The 17,137-nt window shown below is 39.5% G+C and overlaps 1 protein-coding gene across 2 annotated transcripts in view; it reads left to right on the forward strand.

Annotated features, from left to right (window-relative positions):
- The window catches only part of SLC25A13 (solute carrier family 25 member 13), a 173,498-nt gene extending 161,819 nt beyond the window's left edge, over window positions 1–11,679 (forward strand). For both annotated transcript variants that reach the window (XM_033088547.1, XM_033088549.1), the window contains exons 16-18: window positions 9,913–10,071; window positions 10,165–10,255; window positions 10,537–11,679. In XM_033088547.1, coding sequence (XP_032944438.1) covers window positions 9,913–10,071; window positions 10,165–10,255; window positions 10,537–10,723 — 437 coding nt within the window. In that variant the 3' untranslated portion in view covers window positions 10,724–11,679. The remainder of the gene's footprint in view (window positions 1–9,912; window positions 10,072–10,164; window positions 10,256–10,536) is intronic.
- The last annotated feature ends 5,458 nt before the right edge of the window (window positions 11,680–17,137 follow it).

Below are 17,137 nucleotides of genomic sequence, written 5' to 3' on the forward strand. Positions count from 1 at the left end.
AAACCTGATTCCTCCTTGCTGTGTAAGGTTATAGGCACTGGGTGTGTGTGTTAATTAAATCCCAGAGTGAAATGACTGGTATCTTTTTTTCAGTGTTACAGTAGTGAAAATATCAATAGAAGAAAAAAAAAATAGATGTGGACCTTGGCTTCTACATCCCAGTATAAATCCCTAGAGGAAATTTGATTATAGCCACAGCAGGAATCAGTTTGTTCTTTGATGCTCCTCCTTGTCCAGAGATCCTAAAGGCCGGAACAATCTGGATTAGCTCTCCAGGTGGTGACAAACATTTAATGAGTTAACAAACCCTAAGGCAGTCATGGGATGCCTGGGTCCAAACAGTTTTGATACAGGTGTTGTTCTCCTCAGATATGTGGCTTAAGTCTCCTGAGAACAACCCCCTGCTTTGAGAAGTTGCTTGTTGTTTTGTGGGCCCCATGTCCTGCCTGTGGCCTGGGGAGCCCCTGGAGAAAGGAACCAAGGTAGCTTCTCTTTCATTCTTAATTAATTCTTTTTCTTTAATGTTGGCACATGAGGCTGGATTGTACATTCCTGGCTGCTCAGGAACTCTATACTCGTATGAGTCGCAATAAGACCACTCTACCTATATCAGGAAATCACGATTTCAAGACTAGAATATAAAAATTCTTGGTTTTAATGCCAATTTAGCTATTGACTCCCTGTGCTTTTATATGTCATGTACATATGTATAAATGATAATATTTTTGAACCGAAAGGTTAGAATACAATTTGTTTCAAATTACTCACTTGAAATAAGGTAGGACCTAATGGGAAGAATCAACATACCACTTAGTAGTGTGTGACTTTGGCCAAGTCACTTAACTTCCCCTACGTCTTGGTTTCCTCGGCTATAAATGGAGATGATAACTGTCCTGACTAGAAAGTGTGATGGCCTTAGTGAGAGTGCCCGTGTGAGGACTTAAGGCCGAGCATGGAGTAAATATTTAGTAAATGGTAGGCAGTAGTTCATTGAATCCAAAAGAATCTGTCTGTTAATCACTCCAAAAATCAATTATGAAATCAGAAGATAAGTATTAGAACTCAGATCAAAGTCTAGGACTCTCTCCAAGCTTTGTTTTCTTCACACCACAAAAATGATTGCCTTTCATTCTTCCTTTGGAGAAGATAACTCCTCAGATGTAATTTCATTTCTGGGTAAGGGTTTCCTAGGTAATCCTTACCACCAGAGTTATAAAAATTATGAGTAGATGTTTTTGTCTTTTAAGGTTTATTTTCTTCTATTTTTTTATGATTATGAAAATAATCTTGCACATCATAAAATATTTGGAAAGTACCAGAAAGGGTAAATAGGAAATACTATCCATTATTCTACGACTTTAAGATATTTAACACTTTTTAACATTTTTTACTAATTTTCTCCCCCTTGATGGTTTTTAAGAGTTGCTATCACACTACACATATGTGGTTTTCACTTAATATCATATCTGAAGCATTGTTAGCCATCACAGCAAAATGGTTCATGGCATAGGCTGTGGGGTCAGACTACCCAGGTTCAAATTCCAGTTTGTTCACTTAGAACTGTGTCACCTGCACAAGTTATTTAATCCTCTACTTGTTCCTCCTATATATGAGGATAAGAATAGTCTTTGTCTCACAAGATTATTATGGGGATTAACTGAATTAATAGATATAAAGATCCAGAAGGTACCTGGCACATAAGTATTTTTAAATGTTTGATAATAATATTAATTTTATTGGATATCATTTAAAACTTTGCAAACATAGTTTTAATTGCTGAATACTTATCTAATCTTCAATCTTAGATAACAATTTTTTTTCAAAAAAATTTAAATACATGGTGTAAAAAAATATCTTTGTGCTTAAAGGCTTTCCCCCTATTTTGGAGAAACATTCTCTTAAGTGAGTTTGCTGATTAAAAAAATTTAAAAATAATGGGGGTGGGGGGAGGGTGAGGGGATTGGAGGGCAGTCGGTGACCACAGGATGGCCACGGGGTTTGAAAATTAATCTGGGGAACGTAATTTAGTGGTTACCAGAGGGTAAGGGGGTTGGGGGGTGGGAGATGAGGGTAAGGGGGATCAAATATATGGTGATGGAAGGGGAACTGACTCTGGGTGGTGAACACACAATGTAATTTATAGATGATGTGATACAGAATTGCACACCTGAAATCTATGTAATTTTACTAACAATTGTCACCCCAATAAATTTAAAAAACAATAATAAAAAAAAAAGATCAAACTGAAAAAAAATTTTAAAATAAGATTGTTTTTAAGGCATTGCCACACTATTCTTGAAAGTGTGCTATTGAAAGAAAGCTTGAAAGAAAGCTATTCTTAGCTAGCTTACATCCCCCATGCTGCTGTTTTTTTAGCCCTATTGTCTTTAGAATTGGTTTCCAGATACCTTCTATATTTGGTATTTATTGATGCATTAACAAATTACACCAAAACTAACCAGCATAACACAGCAAACATTTATTATTTCACAGTTTCCGTGGGTCAGGAGCAGCTAATCAGTGCCTCTGGGTTCCAGGTCTGTCATGAGGTTGCAGTCAAGATGTCAGCCAGGTCACTAGAAGGCTTGACTGGAGTTGGATGATGCACTTTCAAGATGGTTCAATCACCTGGCCGTTGGCAGGAGGCCTCAGTTCCGTGCCATATGATTTCTCCTTAGTTCACCTTGGATGTCCTCATGCCAGCAGCTGGCTTCTCCCAGAGCAAAATGAAGGAGAGAGAGGAGAAGAGAGAAGGAAAGGGAGATGGGGAGGGAGGTGAGAAAGGAGGGGGAGTGGGAGGTAGTGTGGAGGGAAGGGAGAGGGATAGAGAGAAGCAAAGCAGTAGCTGCGATATCTTTCATTATCTGGCCTTGGAGGTCACACTCCTGCATTTTCACACTGTCTTATTGGTTGCAGTGATTAGCACTGTGTTATAGGCCATGAGATGATGATACAGGGGCAGAACTGTGAATACCAGAAGGTGAAGATCATTGAGGGCCATTTGGGGAGCTAGCTGTCACACTTACTATGGAACATTTACTTTCATTTATCTTCCGCTTATTCTTCCACTTCCATGTAAGGTGGGAAAACAGAAGACACTTTTTGTCATATTGGTTTTTTTTCTTCAAAGAGCAGATCAGCTGCAAAGCTTGACGGTCTTGTATATTCCACAAATCTGTATAAACTATGTAATGAGAACTCAACTACCTTCTTAATCTAATAACAGATACTTAGAAGCCAATGGCAAATGCCATAACTACCATTCTTATTAACAGTAGGGATAAAACAAGGATGTCTATCATCCTTGTTTTTCAGCCTTATTTTGGAGTTTCCTGTCAGAGTGGTAAAATAAGGAAAAGAAGTAAGAGGCAAAAAATATAAGAAGAAATGAAACTATCATTATTTGCAGATATTGCTTACCTGAAAATCCAAATTAAAATGCCTAACATGTATCCGAATTAATGAGAAAGATTAGTAACATATTTTGCTATAAGATGGACATGGAAATCTGTATCCAGTGGTAAGCAGGTGCCATGGCAGGAATTAGGGCAACCAGCCACCAACTGTAGAACTTCGCTGGCATGCTGGGCCACACTGCGGATTTCAGTGTGGACAAGGGCAAGAAGACTTTCATCCAGAAGTGTTCCATGTGCTACAGCATCACGCAGGGCAGCGAGCACAAAAATGCACACCTGTTTGGGCTGTAGGGTGGAAGATAGGTCATCCCCCTGCCCCCAATTTCTCTTGTGAATACCAGTGAGAGCAAAAGTATTTCCTGTGGAGAGAACGCACAGATGGAGTATGTGCAGGATCCAAGGAAGCATATCCCAAAGCCAAAGTGATCTTTGTTTCCATTCAGAGATAGGAGCAAATTCTGAAAGAAAATCAATAAAATGCACCTAAGCCATCAAAAAACCAAACAAAAAACCAAGAGAGAAAGAGAAAGGAGAAAAGCTTATCTCAAAATAAGCTATAATGAATAGTAGTTGACCACTAAGTTATTTATTATAAGACAGAAATGTCTTCATGATTATTTTATATAAAACACATTTTGTATAAAATATAATTGTTTATTTTATATATAAATTGGTCTCTTATACAGAATACACAGAATATTTTTTATTGAATAATCCTATTATAAATAAGATGGGTCTGGAATTAAATGAATGTGATTATGCTCTCTATGTTTTGATAGTAATTTCAGTTATTCAGTAAGTACTATCTTTTTCCAAAAATTTGATTTAAAGTTAGATTACTTTAGCAATATGCAACTTTTTAACGGTTGTTGCTATCTCAAAACCTAGAAAATACTGTTTTTAAAGATTTATATATCTATTTATAAATTGGGAATATATTTAAATATTGGGAATATCTACCGCATTAATTCACAGGGGTAGAGTAAGACTAACCAATATTTGAATTTATGTTCATGATCCAAAGTACCCCAGTGTGGGTGGACGGGTGGCTCAGTTGGTTAGAGCATGAGCTCTGGGCAACGGGGCTGCCAGTTCGATTCCCACATGGGCCAGCAAGCTGCGCCCTCCACAACTAGAATGAAGTCAATGAGCTGCCCCTAAGCTCCCGGGTGGCCAGATGGCTCAGTTGGTTGGAGCGTGGGCTCTCAACCACAAAATTACCAGTTCGTCTCCTCGACTCCCGCAAGGGATGGAGGGCTGCGCCCCCTGCAACTAAGATTGAACACGGCATCTTGAGCTGAGCTGCCGCTGAGCTCCTGGATGGCTCAGTTGATTGGAACGCATCCTCTCAACCACAAGGTTGCCGGTTTGACTCCTGTAAGGGATGGTGGGCTGCACCCCTTGCAACTAACAACGGCAACTGGAGCTGAGCTGCACCTTCCACAGCTAAGATTGAAAGGACAACAACTTGACATGGAAAAGTCCCAGAAGTACACACTGTTCCCCAAGAAAGTCCTGTTCCCCTCCCCCAATAAAATCTTTAAAAAAAGACAAAAAAGTACCCCAGTAGGTCTGAAGGAAGGAGCCTGAAATTAAGAAACCAAATTCTAATTCCTTCTGATTAACATGTTGCTTTTTAATTAATGTAGAGCATTTCAATATGGATTATAGATAATATGAAATAAAGGATATCTAATACTTCTCAAATTTTATAGAATGATCTATCATGCCAGATGGTCTTAATTGTCAGAACGATGAACACGTCATTCTATAGTGACTGTCTTATCTTTGAATTAATTAGCTTAGACTAAGTTGTAATTCAGGAATATCTTTAAAAGCTGTTCACATCACAGACATAGAAGTATTATGTGTGTGTGACTGACCATGATGCTTTCACAAACGTATTCCAAGAATTAAGATAGAAGAGTACTGTTGGCACATATTTGTTAATTATGTCGCCGTAAAGCTTAAGATCCTTAAAAATATGATATAATGGAGAGGTTGGATTAAGGGAATGGACTGGCACATTCACCATCTCTCCTCGGCTCCCAAATACCTTAAAATGTCAGGAAATACATTTTTAAAAACTCCTTATTGGCACTAGAAAATGTTAGCACCAGCCCTCAGAAAGCAGGAAACAGAACCATATTCATATTGACTCTGAAACTGGACTGCAGGATGCTCCAGCCCACAACACTGGCAGGAAACACTACTTTTATTAATTTAAGAGCAGAACCAGAGAATTTTAACCTTTGAGTGAGCAATAGAACGCCTAGAGATGGGGAGGGATGGAGGTTTTAGGGTAAATCATTAACAAGAGTTAAAGAATTGCATTTACTGCAGGAAGGTCAGACTTGGTCCTCTCTTCTTTTTTATAAGGAGTTTAGGTAACACTTGAATCCAGGCTAAAAGCTCAGAGCTGTGTTCTAAAGAAAGGGACTACTTACCAGGAGAGGGCAGTTGTAAGGGACTGAAAGAAAGTAGCGCAAGGCTTAAGGTAATTGCAGGCCTTTACCACCGATGCAGAAAAAAAATAAACTAATGGCTGCTTTTCACAAGCTGGGTAGAAAATAATTCCTTCTACTTCCTGAATGAAGCCTTCCATATTTCACATTTGGAGATCTGCACTCCGCCAGCTAACTTAGCCCCTCGTATCCAGTTAACAGGCCTCACCCACCTCAGAAAGCCCTCAGACAGCCCACCCATTCAGGAGAGAAGCCTGTGGGTGAGCCTGGCCTAGGGTAAGATAGACGCCATCCACAGCACTAATCAGCCTGTCCTTTGAACTTCAATATCAATAGACAGCCAGAGGTCCTCAGACAAGACAAGACGGAGCAATAAGGTAAGTAAACAGAAGAATTACAGAGAAAACAGGCAATTCACGGAACAGAGAAGAACTTTTAAGAACTATAATTAGGGTCCTCGGATTTTAAAGGAACAATCAGTAAAGAAGCTTTCTTGAAAACTAATAACAGGATTGCCAAAATTAAAAATCCATAGATGGTCTGAATGATAGAATGGATATGATCAAAGACCAAACTAGACATCTGGAAAATAAAATCATGGGGGTTGGGGGGAGGAACCAACAGCACTCTAGAATATCGAGCAGAAATACAGAGATGACAAATCAAAAAGTTTTAGAGACGTGTAGGATTGATCCAGGAGGCCTAACATTCATTGAATAGGAGTTCCTTCGGGAGAAGTAATAAGGGAAGGGAGACAACACACAATCAGTAATAAAAGACTGACTTCTCATCTGCAGTACTGAATACCTTCAGAGTGCCAAGGGGAGGGTGTTTTAAACCTGGATTACATTCTGAAACACACCTAGTATTTTGGGAGGGAGGGCCAAATTCAAGTGACTTTCTCCCGTGCCAGGACTCAAAGGTTACCCCTCAGACCTCTCTGAGGCAAAATGAAAAATGAACTTAAGAGGGAAATGTAGGATAGATGAAACAGCAAATAAAGTTCAACCTGAGAGTAGGTTGAAATAACTGCTGTGTCATACATGTATTTTTTTACAAGAAGGTCGTTGGGAGGCAGATAAAGGAAAGACAAAAGTAGTGTGCTGAAGTCCTCAACTTGCTGGTGAAGGATGTAAATGTTAATGAATGGTACACATTGTAAATATTACACCTATGTAATAAATGCATAAAATATTTAAATAGTGAGGAAAAGGTGGAGATCAAAAGGGAAACAACTAGAAACAGAAAAAACAAAAATCATAATAGAGGATAGCGGAAATAACCACAATAACATCCACGATTGAATGGATTCAATGCCCCTGATAAAAAAAGAGATATTTTTAGACGAGTTGTGAAAGGAAATCTAGTCACCTGAAGTTTGAGAAAACAGAGAAAAATTGAAAGAGAATGGATTGAAAAACATGTACCGGGCAAATACCAACAATAAGCAAGTTTAGCGATATTATGTCAGACTAAATGGAATTTGGGGATTAAAAATAGCATTCAGAAGCACAGTGGCATATTTCACACTTACAAAAGATAAAATTCACTAAGAAGGTAGATTGTCATCAACCTCTATACAGTGTCAACATAATATTGTCTTATAAAACCTAAACTTAAAACTGTGAGACAAGAACATGATTCTTATGCTAAATGAGAATCTTTACACTTCTATAAAAGCTGATACAGCAAATAGGTAAGTTAGATAAAATTCTTAAGCTTGATCCAAAATAAATAGATTAACTGTGCAACCTATAAACCGAGAAGCACAGTCTTTACAAATATTAACGGGATATTTATGAAAATTAAGAATGACCCGCCTGACGTTGTACTTTGCCAGTTATGCTTGCTTTTTCTACTCTCTAGTTGGTGGACCCCCTTAAAGAGTGACATTTTTGTTGGCTGGAGAGCACCCCAAATTGTTCTTGTCTCACTGGTAGTGGGGTGGTCCCAAGCTTGTCTAGCACCAAGCGTCAGGTAGGCTGCCAGTCCCCTCCCTCCTGAGGAACCTAGAAGAAGCCTCCATTTCCTAGCCTCTTGCCCCAGCCTCCCACCCCATCTTTGGGAAGAGAAAACTTGACCTCTTGATCAGTGTTGTCTTAGCCTTTTGGAAGCCAGTAGGGACCAGGCAAATTCACTCAAGAGTCTTTGCCAACCCTGGCCCCAAAAATCAACAGATGTCTGGTGGCCAAGCTCTTCCCAGTAGATGCTGCTTTCTCAACCTTGCTTTCCAGCTGCCTGTTTTCTGTTCTCCGGGTTCACTAGAAATCCCCTGTCTACAGAGATGTCCAGTTTCCCTGAGACCCTCACAGCTGTCTGGTTAGGAGAGATGGGAACCTGGGATGGGAGGATGAGAGTCTTGTACAGGCTACCATAGTCTCCCCACCTCAACACACACACACACACACACACACACACACACACACCAGTTTTGCCACACAGCTTACTAAACATCTTAAACATTTCTTTTGGCATTTTTATTCCACTAATCAGTATCATTCCTCCTTTCCCCACCCCATACTTCTCTCTTTTTTCATAATGAACTATTTATGAAAACTACCCTAACTAAAGGAAACTTTTTACCCCTTTTACTGCTGGTGTGTCTTTCACAGTCACACTTGGACATGCCTGCCCACTCTTGTGAGGAGGATTTTATTACATGTCTAAAGCACACGGCCTTGCTAAACTCTTTCTAAACCAGGAAGTAAAACAAAATTGGTGGTGTGAACACTGGGTTTCTAAGCATTTTTCATGTTTCCTTCCATTTTGTTGGAGAATAAATTTCTGGCGCAAAGTTAAAATAATTCCTCCAAGCTAATAGGAAATTCGGTATGACCTATCCAGTGAAGCAGCGGATATAAAGGAAGCTTTTTCACATGCAAAAATGTGATGCGTTTTATAAAAAATGGTTACTCAAGATGAATGTTTGAGGAGCTCAGTCAAGATGGAAGTGGAAGAGATTCAGCTTAGTAATAAAAATGCAAACGTGTACCATGCACATTTCCCCAGACACACATGCACACTCTGTAACTTTAAAGCTGTCTGTTAGAAGGATGAGATGTAGTTGTGAGCCAGACCACGTTGGTTTGGACAGAAATTCTTACAGAATTATTAAGCCTTAAAAAAAGCAAAGGAGATTTATGCATCTGCATTTGACCAATTTGGTTTGGAATAGGTTCATAATGGAAAAGTAATAAAACCATAAGAGACAGTGTCTTCTGAGTACAGTCTCGCTTTTAAAATATCTAAACATGGGCTGCCCCATTTTGGATAAAATGACTGTAGAAAAATTTCCCATTGGTAATTTTGGGAGGGTTTGTTGGTGGTGGTGGTGGTGTTCCCTTTTCATTGATTATCAGCCAGTATAAATTTTAAACATTCTGTCAAATATTTTTTTCTGGAGATGTCAGTCTTAAGAAAAAGGAATCCTAAAGTGTTATCTGTGGAAGTCTTCCCCTCTGGTCTCCCCCACACACATACAGGCACTCACACACAGTGTTTGTTTAGCTATCAGTAAAGTCTTTTTCTGGTGTAACTGGAGAGGTTAGGGTTTGGAGGATAGGGGGTGGATGAATGTGTACGAGAATGCACCTCCTGGGACTGCCAGCAGCCGCAGAAAAGCATGAAGAGGAAACGCATAACAAGCTTCACCTCTGAAAAATCGGAGCTAATAACTTTTCGGGTTTCTGATTTCAGAAGGAAAGCAAAAAAAAAAAAAAAAAAAATCTTTCTCCGTTTGTTCTCAACTACTTGAAGTACGGTTATTGATAAATAATTTCTTAAAACCATTCAAGAAAAGAATAAAAGCATAACAAATGGAGGTCGGGTGATTTGGGGAAGCAGAGGTGAAGAGTGTAGGTGTGTCACTACCGACGAGGTAGTCCCGGCTGTACTTCCCAGAGTGGACAGTGAAATAGGCATTTGGTTTCGTCGGATTCTTAACTTTCTTTCCACAGCCAGTAGTTCAAAGCACAGTTATTTTTATATAGTGAGAATGTGACCGCACTGCGTTGGTGTTGTCTTTCCTGCAGGTATGCCGGCGGCATCTTTAGTGACCCCTGCTGATGTTATCAAGACTCGATTACAGGTGGCTGCCAGAGCCGGCCAAACCACTTACAGCGGAGTGATGGACTGCTTTAGGAAGATACTGCGGGAAGAAGGCCCAAAAGCTTTCTGGAAGGGAGCTGGGGGTATGGAAATAATTTGTCCTTAACTAAACCTTTGGTATTAGGTAAACTTTTAAAAATCTAATTATATCTGTTATTTCCCCATTTTTTTTGAAGCTCGTGTGTTTCGATCCTCACCCCAATTTGGTGTAACTTTGCTGACATATGAATTGCTACAGCAGTGGTTCTACGTTGATTTTGGAGGAGTGTAAGTATCATTGCTAAACCTGCAGCTAAATGTCAGCGGCTTCTCATACTCAGTCATCATGGAAAAAGGTGCATCAGCCTATGCCCTAGGATGAAATAAGAGAAGATGCAGGAAAATATTCAAATCATGTTATCAAACCCATTTCCAAGGGAAACATACAACTGACTAGAATTCCACAACTCCTGGATGATACAGATTTTCAGTTGTTGAATGTTGTTTTTACCAAGTTAAAACAAAAAATAAAACAAACCTCAGATTCTCCCTCTGTTTTCTTCTTTTAGGAAACCCGTGGGGTCAGAGCCAGTTCCTAAGTCCCGGATCACACTGCCTGCTCCCAACCCTGATCACGTTGGGGGCTACAAACTGGCAGTTGCAACGTTCGCAGGGATTGAAAACAAATTTGGACTTTACCTACCTCTCTTCAAGCCGTCAGCATCTACCTCAAAACGTCCTACTGGAGGCTCCTAGGAGGGACCTGGGATGTTGCCATAGCCCTGTTGTGACATGGGGAGAGAACGCCCCGTTTTGGATTGAAGCAATATTTTATTCCTTGCACGTCTATATCTTGTTGAAATTCAAGTCCAGGCTTTTTATAAAGTGAAATCATTCGTTTTCTTTGTGTTTTCTTAACCAGATCATTGTAAAAGTATTCGTTAATTATTCTTTAGGGCTCTGCTCACAAACCTTGGGTTGTATCAGACATTTGCTGCGATTTGGTTAACACAGGATTAGGGAGAAAGAGCACATCTGAATAGAAATTGGAGCTGTTCTACTTGGAGTAGGATTATAATCCCAAAGAGGCTACTGAAAGGCAGTCATGCTGTCCAGAGCACAGTATTCCACATGTTTAAACTGGTAGAAAACTGGGTACATTTTTATAAAAGTAAAAAGCACTGGAAGCAATGAAAACATGATCAGAAATAGCTAGCCCGGCTTCAGATTTTAAACATGCACTAATTGTGCCTCTGGATTATATTATGGAGCTTTTTTGTGAAACGTGGTTTTTTGTTTTGTTTGTAATGAAAACCATATTGAAGATGTTTAATAATCATATACTGTTACTGGTACCAAGACTACGAATGAGAAGTCTTTGTACGTTAGGGGCGTACTCTTGGAATTTTGTTGTTTATTAGCACCTCTTCTGGATGTGCTAATTTTAGGTAACTGCCCCTAGGACACACATGTGCTGATTACTGCCTATTTCAATAAACTTTAGAAAAACGCATGCCCCCTGTGCCTGGTATCTGTGCTAATTCCCTCCTGATCCCCCTCAGTTGGCACCCATTTGCTTTGAAAACCCACTTTATCTTGAATCATGTGAGACAAATATGTTCTAATGTAAGTTTCTATTTAATTTGTGGTCCCTTGCATAGTGGTCAGAAGGCTTGTGTGTTTGTGAAGGAGGAAATAAACTATTTTTAAAGCTATTGAATTCTTTTTTCTTTGCATGTCACATGGTGAATAATTGACATTATTGGACTCTCTCTGTTTCGTTTTGAGGGGGATTTTATTCATATCAGCCTGGATATATCTTGGTCTTTTAAAGTAATGTGTACCATCATTTTCAGTATGCCAGTATGCCATTTTCACAGTTAAGAGAAACTACATTTAACCATTGATAAATAAATAAGCAAAGAACCTAGCAAAGTAACACTTTCATTCTCTTCATCTCTAGCACTGTCTATAGTTGCTTATCATAAGAATTAAAGTTTCACTGGAAATTGGGCATGAAAACTGGTATGAAATGATGGCAATTATATTTTCTCTGACTCTTCCTCATACCAAAACCATATACCACTGTATCTGACATTTGGTAATGTTTGGCCAACACTATAATGGTCTGGGGAGAGAAGCTAGTCTAGAACAGAATTTAGGGCTAGTTTTCTTAGACTACAGTCATGCTCCTGAAGAGACTACTGATTAATCTATTGGTAGTCAGATTGAACATTCTCATACATAACAGCCATTTATCAAGCTCTGTCTCGCTGTGGATCGATAGGTTGACATTCAATTACTGTTAAAAATTGGGAGGAGTCAGTGCCATCCACAAAGTCTGATTTTTTTTTTTTTTAAGTGAAGAAAAGCTTTGTTACCCTCCCCAGAAACAGCACACATACCTACATGGCTCCCTCCATGGTTTTGGTTTGGCAAAACCAAGAGAAAACCCCTCCTTCTACCCATCCTCCACACCCCTATTCCCACTCAATGTGATAAGTGATCAATGTTTACATTTTAACCTCAAAGACCAGTCACAAAACTCCAAATAGGTCTTAGAAATGTGGATGGTGTTATAATAAGGCACTCAAACCTTTGGTCTTTTGAATGTGGAGAAAAGTCCCTGAGTGTAAATCTCTGCATTCCTTTTTTTCACTTGCATGAAATTATACAGATCAAATTTTCATGCGATAAACACTGACGCAAAATCTCATGAATGGTGCATTGCTCTGTCTGCTTCTTTAAGAGCTGTTACGTTTGGTGGGCTAGCGTCTTGGCTTCACTTAGACTTAATCTGTAGGTGAGGGCACTTAGTAAATGAGATACCAGAAGTACTAAGAAGCAGAAGGAGACAGGCCCAAAGGGTTATGTTTCTTTAAAATCCTTGGCTTATACTGTTCAGGGATCAGCCCCGATTTGAGACACTTTGAAAGAGGTCTAATTTCCATCTGGAGTTCTGCTCAGTGGGTGGCGTGACTGTGACATCCTTGAACAGGACTGCAATCACCCTGTGGTGAAAACCACGTCAAATTTGTTCTGGGTTTTCCTTCTTCCTGAAGTGACAGCACAGTACGTCGCCAGTGCTGCGGCTGCTGTTCGTGCAGCCAGCCGTTTCCCTCCTTAACGCTGAGGAACTGGAAGACGTGTAACTGCCACACACTTGCCTGCCCACCCATCCCCCTCTGCTCTGCCAGCCCTGGAGTCTTTCAGCTCTGCCCTTGCTCCACCTCGTGATTGCTTGAGGGGTGGGAGAGAGGCCTGACTTTTGTAGCAGCTTTTTTTTTTTTTTTTTTTTTTTTTTTTGCTAGGAGGGGAAAAAATGTGAAGCTGACCACAAAGTGAACACACTGATTCTTGGGTTCCAGTCGTGGCTGGGTTTCTTGAGGCTGGGTGGCACGCTGTCGCCAAGCTCATGCTACACCTCATAACCCACAACCATTTGCTGAGCTCCCTGGGGTCGCCTTAATCCCAGCAGCCAGGGTTGCACAGGGGAAAATAAGAATTCTGGCACAAAAAGGAGTAATTTAAATGCTTATTGCATTTCAAGCTTCAGTTTTTACTTAGCTAAAATATTTACCATTGCTGGAAAACAATGTTTAAAATTTTGTGCTTATATGTTATTTAATGGTGTGGCCTATGTAAACCTCAGGATGCTTACATTTTGACAGTCTTCTGGAAATGTTTAACAGCACATAACTCAGCAAGCAGGGAATAAAAACGGGAACAAATTGTGCTTGAAACTGTTTGTAACCTCCTCCAGCTAGGTATTCAGCAAGGCACATTAGAATTCTTCAGGTAGAGAGAGGGAAATCTCCAATAATGCAATTTGATGAATCCTGTTCTGTAGCCCCATTTATCAACCTTTTAGATAAACCCTCTCTAAAAGTCATGTGCCTTTTACCGCAGAAGCCATACTTGTGGGGATGAATTTGTGTCTTTGCCACTGAGCAAAATCTCATTTTAAATGCAGGGTAATCAAATGATTTCAGGATGTGGATTTTTCCAAAGATTTTTAAAAGACACGTTCCCTGTTAAGAGCAGTGAAATGTTCTTTCCACAAAAGGGGGTACTGCCCACAGAGGCGTGTGCCTTTTGTTTTACCTTTTGAGAATAACTCAACCCTCACCAAAGAGTTCTACTTTCCATGTTATGCAGACCACGGGGTTCACCGCTTCATTTTAAAGTCTGAGGCAGCTAAAAGCATTGCCACCTCTCTCTTTTAAAACAGTGGCAATCTTCATATTGAAAACCTAGACTGGGCTTCATGAGGGCAGGAACTGTGTCTTTAAAACTTAGTGGGCTCTCCGTTACTATTTTGAAGGATGGCTGGATGGATGGATGGATGGATGCATGCATGGGAATTTGGAGAATTTTGTTTTTCAATGAGCAATCTCTATTATTTTCCTTCTTTACAAGGCCTTTTCTGCTGCTGCGTTAAAACCATAACTGAAAACAGTCACAATCTTAAGCATTATTCAGTTACTTTCAAAAGCCATAAATATATCTTTTATTAAAGCAACTACAGTTATTTAAAATTGGTTTTAATTAGTTGGTGACTTTGAGTCAGGAACTGTCATGTAACTTATATGGTATTTAAATTTTCTGGTCATGGTTAAAAATAAAGCTTTAAAAAATCATATCCTTTGAGATCAGTGTTACATTGGGGTTAAGATATATGATTAAAATAGTTTTTCCGATTAGTTATTTACAACTAATTATTTACTATTAATTATTTACAACTAATTCCCTCTGTTCCTCTCACTGCCTATGTGTCCTTAGAAGCACAGTGGCAAGCTTTGCTTTAGAAGCTGCGGAGGACACCAGGAACTCTCTTTCAGAAGGGTTTGTTTTTAGCTAATGCATTAATTGACTCCAAAAGCGTCCAAATGGAACACTCTGCTTTCATCTGCTGGGGTAACCTAATAAAATAATATTGTTTGTTTTTAGATTCCTGGCTGTTAAGGGGGTTTTGCTCAAGGCAAAACCACAGTCCCCTCGAATAACTTTAGAAGGAAAGTTAAGAAGACACACTAATTGTGCCTGTCTGAGGCTGCTTCTCCAGGTCACAGACACACCCCCACACACTGGTCTGGCCACCAGGGCTCCAGTGCCCACTGCGCTTTGATTCCTGCCCCGTTGGAGAATGCTTGATTTTGCAGTGGAGCAGTTCTTAAGGTGATTTTAAAATGGACTCAAGCTCTCAGAACAGACTTGTGCAAGCACACTACAGTCTGTCCTATATGGTGGGGGAGAGGAAAGTACAAATTAATGAAAAAAGACGGATTAAAGCACTCTTCCTTATCCCTCATCACCCTCCTCTACCATCCTTTGCTACTTATCCCAGTTCTGGCTCTGGTCTCTTATTGGCGGCTTTCAAATGAGAAAGGGGCAAGTAGCTCTGCCCCACCCTGGAGTTCTTTGGCCAGTCGGGACTCATTAAATATGAGATATTACATGCCAGGCATGATCTCATTAAATCTTCCCCACAACCCTTAAAGTGGGTACAGTAAGTCCTCACTTAACATTACCGATAGGTTCGGCAACTTTAAGCAGAACGACATATAATGAAACAAATTTTACCACAGACTAATTGATAAAAACAAGAGTTAAGTTCCTACGGCATCTTATCAATGTTATAATGAAATGACATTGAATGAAACATTATTCAAGGACCTGCTGTACTATTCTTTTCCCCGTGCTACAAATGAGGGAACCAAGACCCAGAGAGATTAAGTGGTCGTATCTTGCTCATGGTCTGTCAGCTACTAGTAATTGAGGGTGCTAGGATTTGAATCCAAGTCTGATGGCCACCTAAGCCCTGTTCTTTCCCAGTGAGGGTTTCTCAACAAAGTACAGAAAATTCTTATAACAGTCTATGCCCAGAAATTCTTACTGTCCCCAATTCTCAGTATCAGATGTATCATTTCCAGCTTAGAATAGAAGGAAAGGGTGATCTCTGGTTATTTACCACAGTAAGTGCATTTGTTATCTCAGAGAATTCCAGAGCCTGAGGACCAGGTAAATCCTGACAAGCCTTTTGAGGTTCATCTTAAACTATTTTACAGCTTATTAAAGTCGGTAAAGAGAATATTAAGGTAAACTTGAAGCATTTGCCCCACGGGTTTGAAATTGAAAGGTAATGTGGAAAAAGCAGAGGTAAATTTACAAACTGTTACCGTGCAACGTGATATGATGCGAACTGAACTGGACCATCTTTAAAATCTCTACTATAATTAGAAAATGCCATTCTTCAACAGAAGTTGGAAATAATGGAAAACCAAGTTAAAAGTAAATATCTATGGGTATTTGGCCTCAAAGTGTGTCTGGAGGGAATGGAGACAGTTTACAGAATGTGGGATTTGCTGGAATTACTTTTAGACATAAAATCTCTGTCACCACTAATGGTGGAAAAGTCTTATTCTATTCCCAACAAGTTTCCTGCTAGCCCTAAAGTTAAAGAAGAGGTTATCTACTATTGCTGCCCATTTTGCTGCCCTCTCCCCCATTCTTATATAAATGAAAGCAGATTACTGACTAATTCACACCAAAAATATACAGCATTTTCTTTATGTATATGTATGTAAAAATGTCATGTTCTATTTCCTTTTCAAGAGTGATATATTTCAAAGTGTGAATTTCTGTTTTGAAGCAGAATTTACCTACATAAGTTCTAAGTAGAGAGACATGCTTTATCAATTTGAGAATTTATGTCTCCTGACAATTAGCCACTCCATGTAAGTGGCTGCTTTTTATGATAACCTCTTCATTCGGGCCAGGTTTGGTATTATAAGAGACCTTCACTCTGTTCGAGTAAAATCAGAAAAATGAAAAATTGGGGATGAGGAAAATTGAAACAGGCATTCTTTTTTTCTTCCGAAAACAGAAGTGAAGTCATTGCTGATGTCTGTTGAATTTTATTACTGTGGAAAATAGAGATTTTTTTTCACACTTTCAGTCTCAGCCTTTGTCCTGCCTCACTATGTAGCCCATGCATTTGTTCTTCTTAATTGAAGAGGCAGTTCACACTTGACCTGGAACTTCAAGTTACCTGGGACCCCTACTTGTAAAGTGATTTCTCGCTTTTCTTTAATAGTTTGCCTCTTTGAGAATGAATGTAGAGAAACCAGCAATCTGTCTCTTTTTGGTACTTGAAGTTGAACATGGTGT

Source organism: Rhinolophus ferrumequinum, chromosome 20, assembly GCF_004115265.2.
Source record: "Rhinolophus ferrumequinum isolate MPI-CBG mRhiFer1 chromosome 20, mRhiFer1_v1.p, whole genome shotgun sequence".
Taxonomy (NCBI): domain Eukaryota; kingdom Metazoa; phylum Chordata; class Mammalia; order Chiroptera; family Rhinolophidae; genus Rhinolophus; species Rhinolophus ferrumequinum.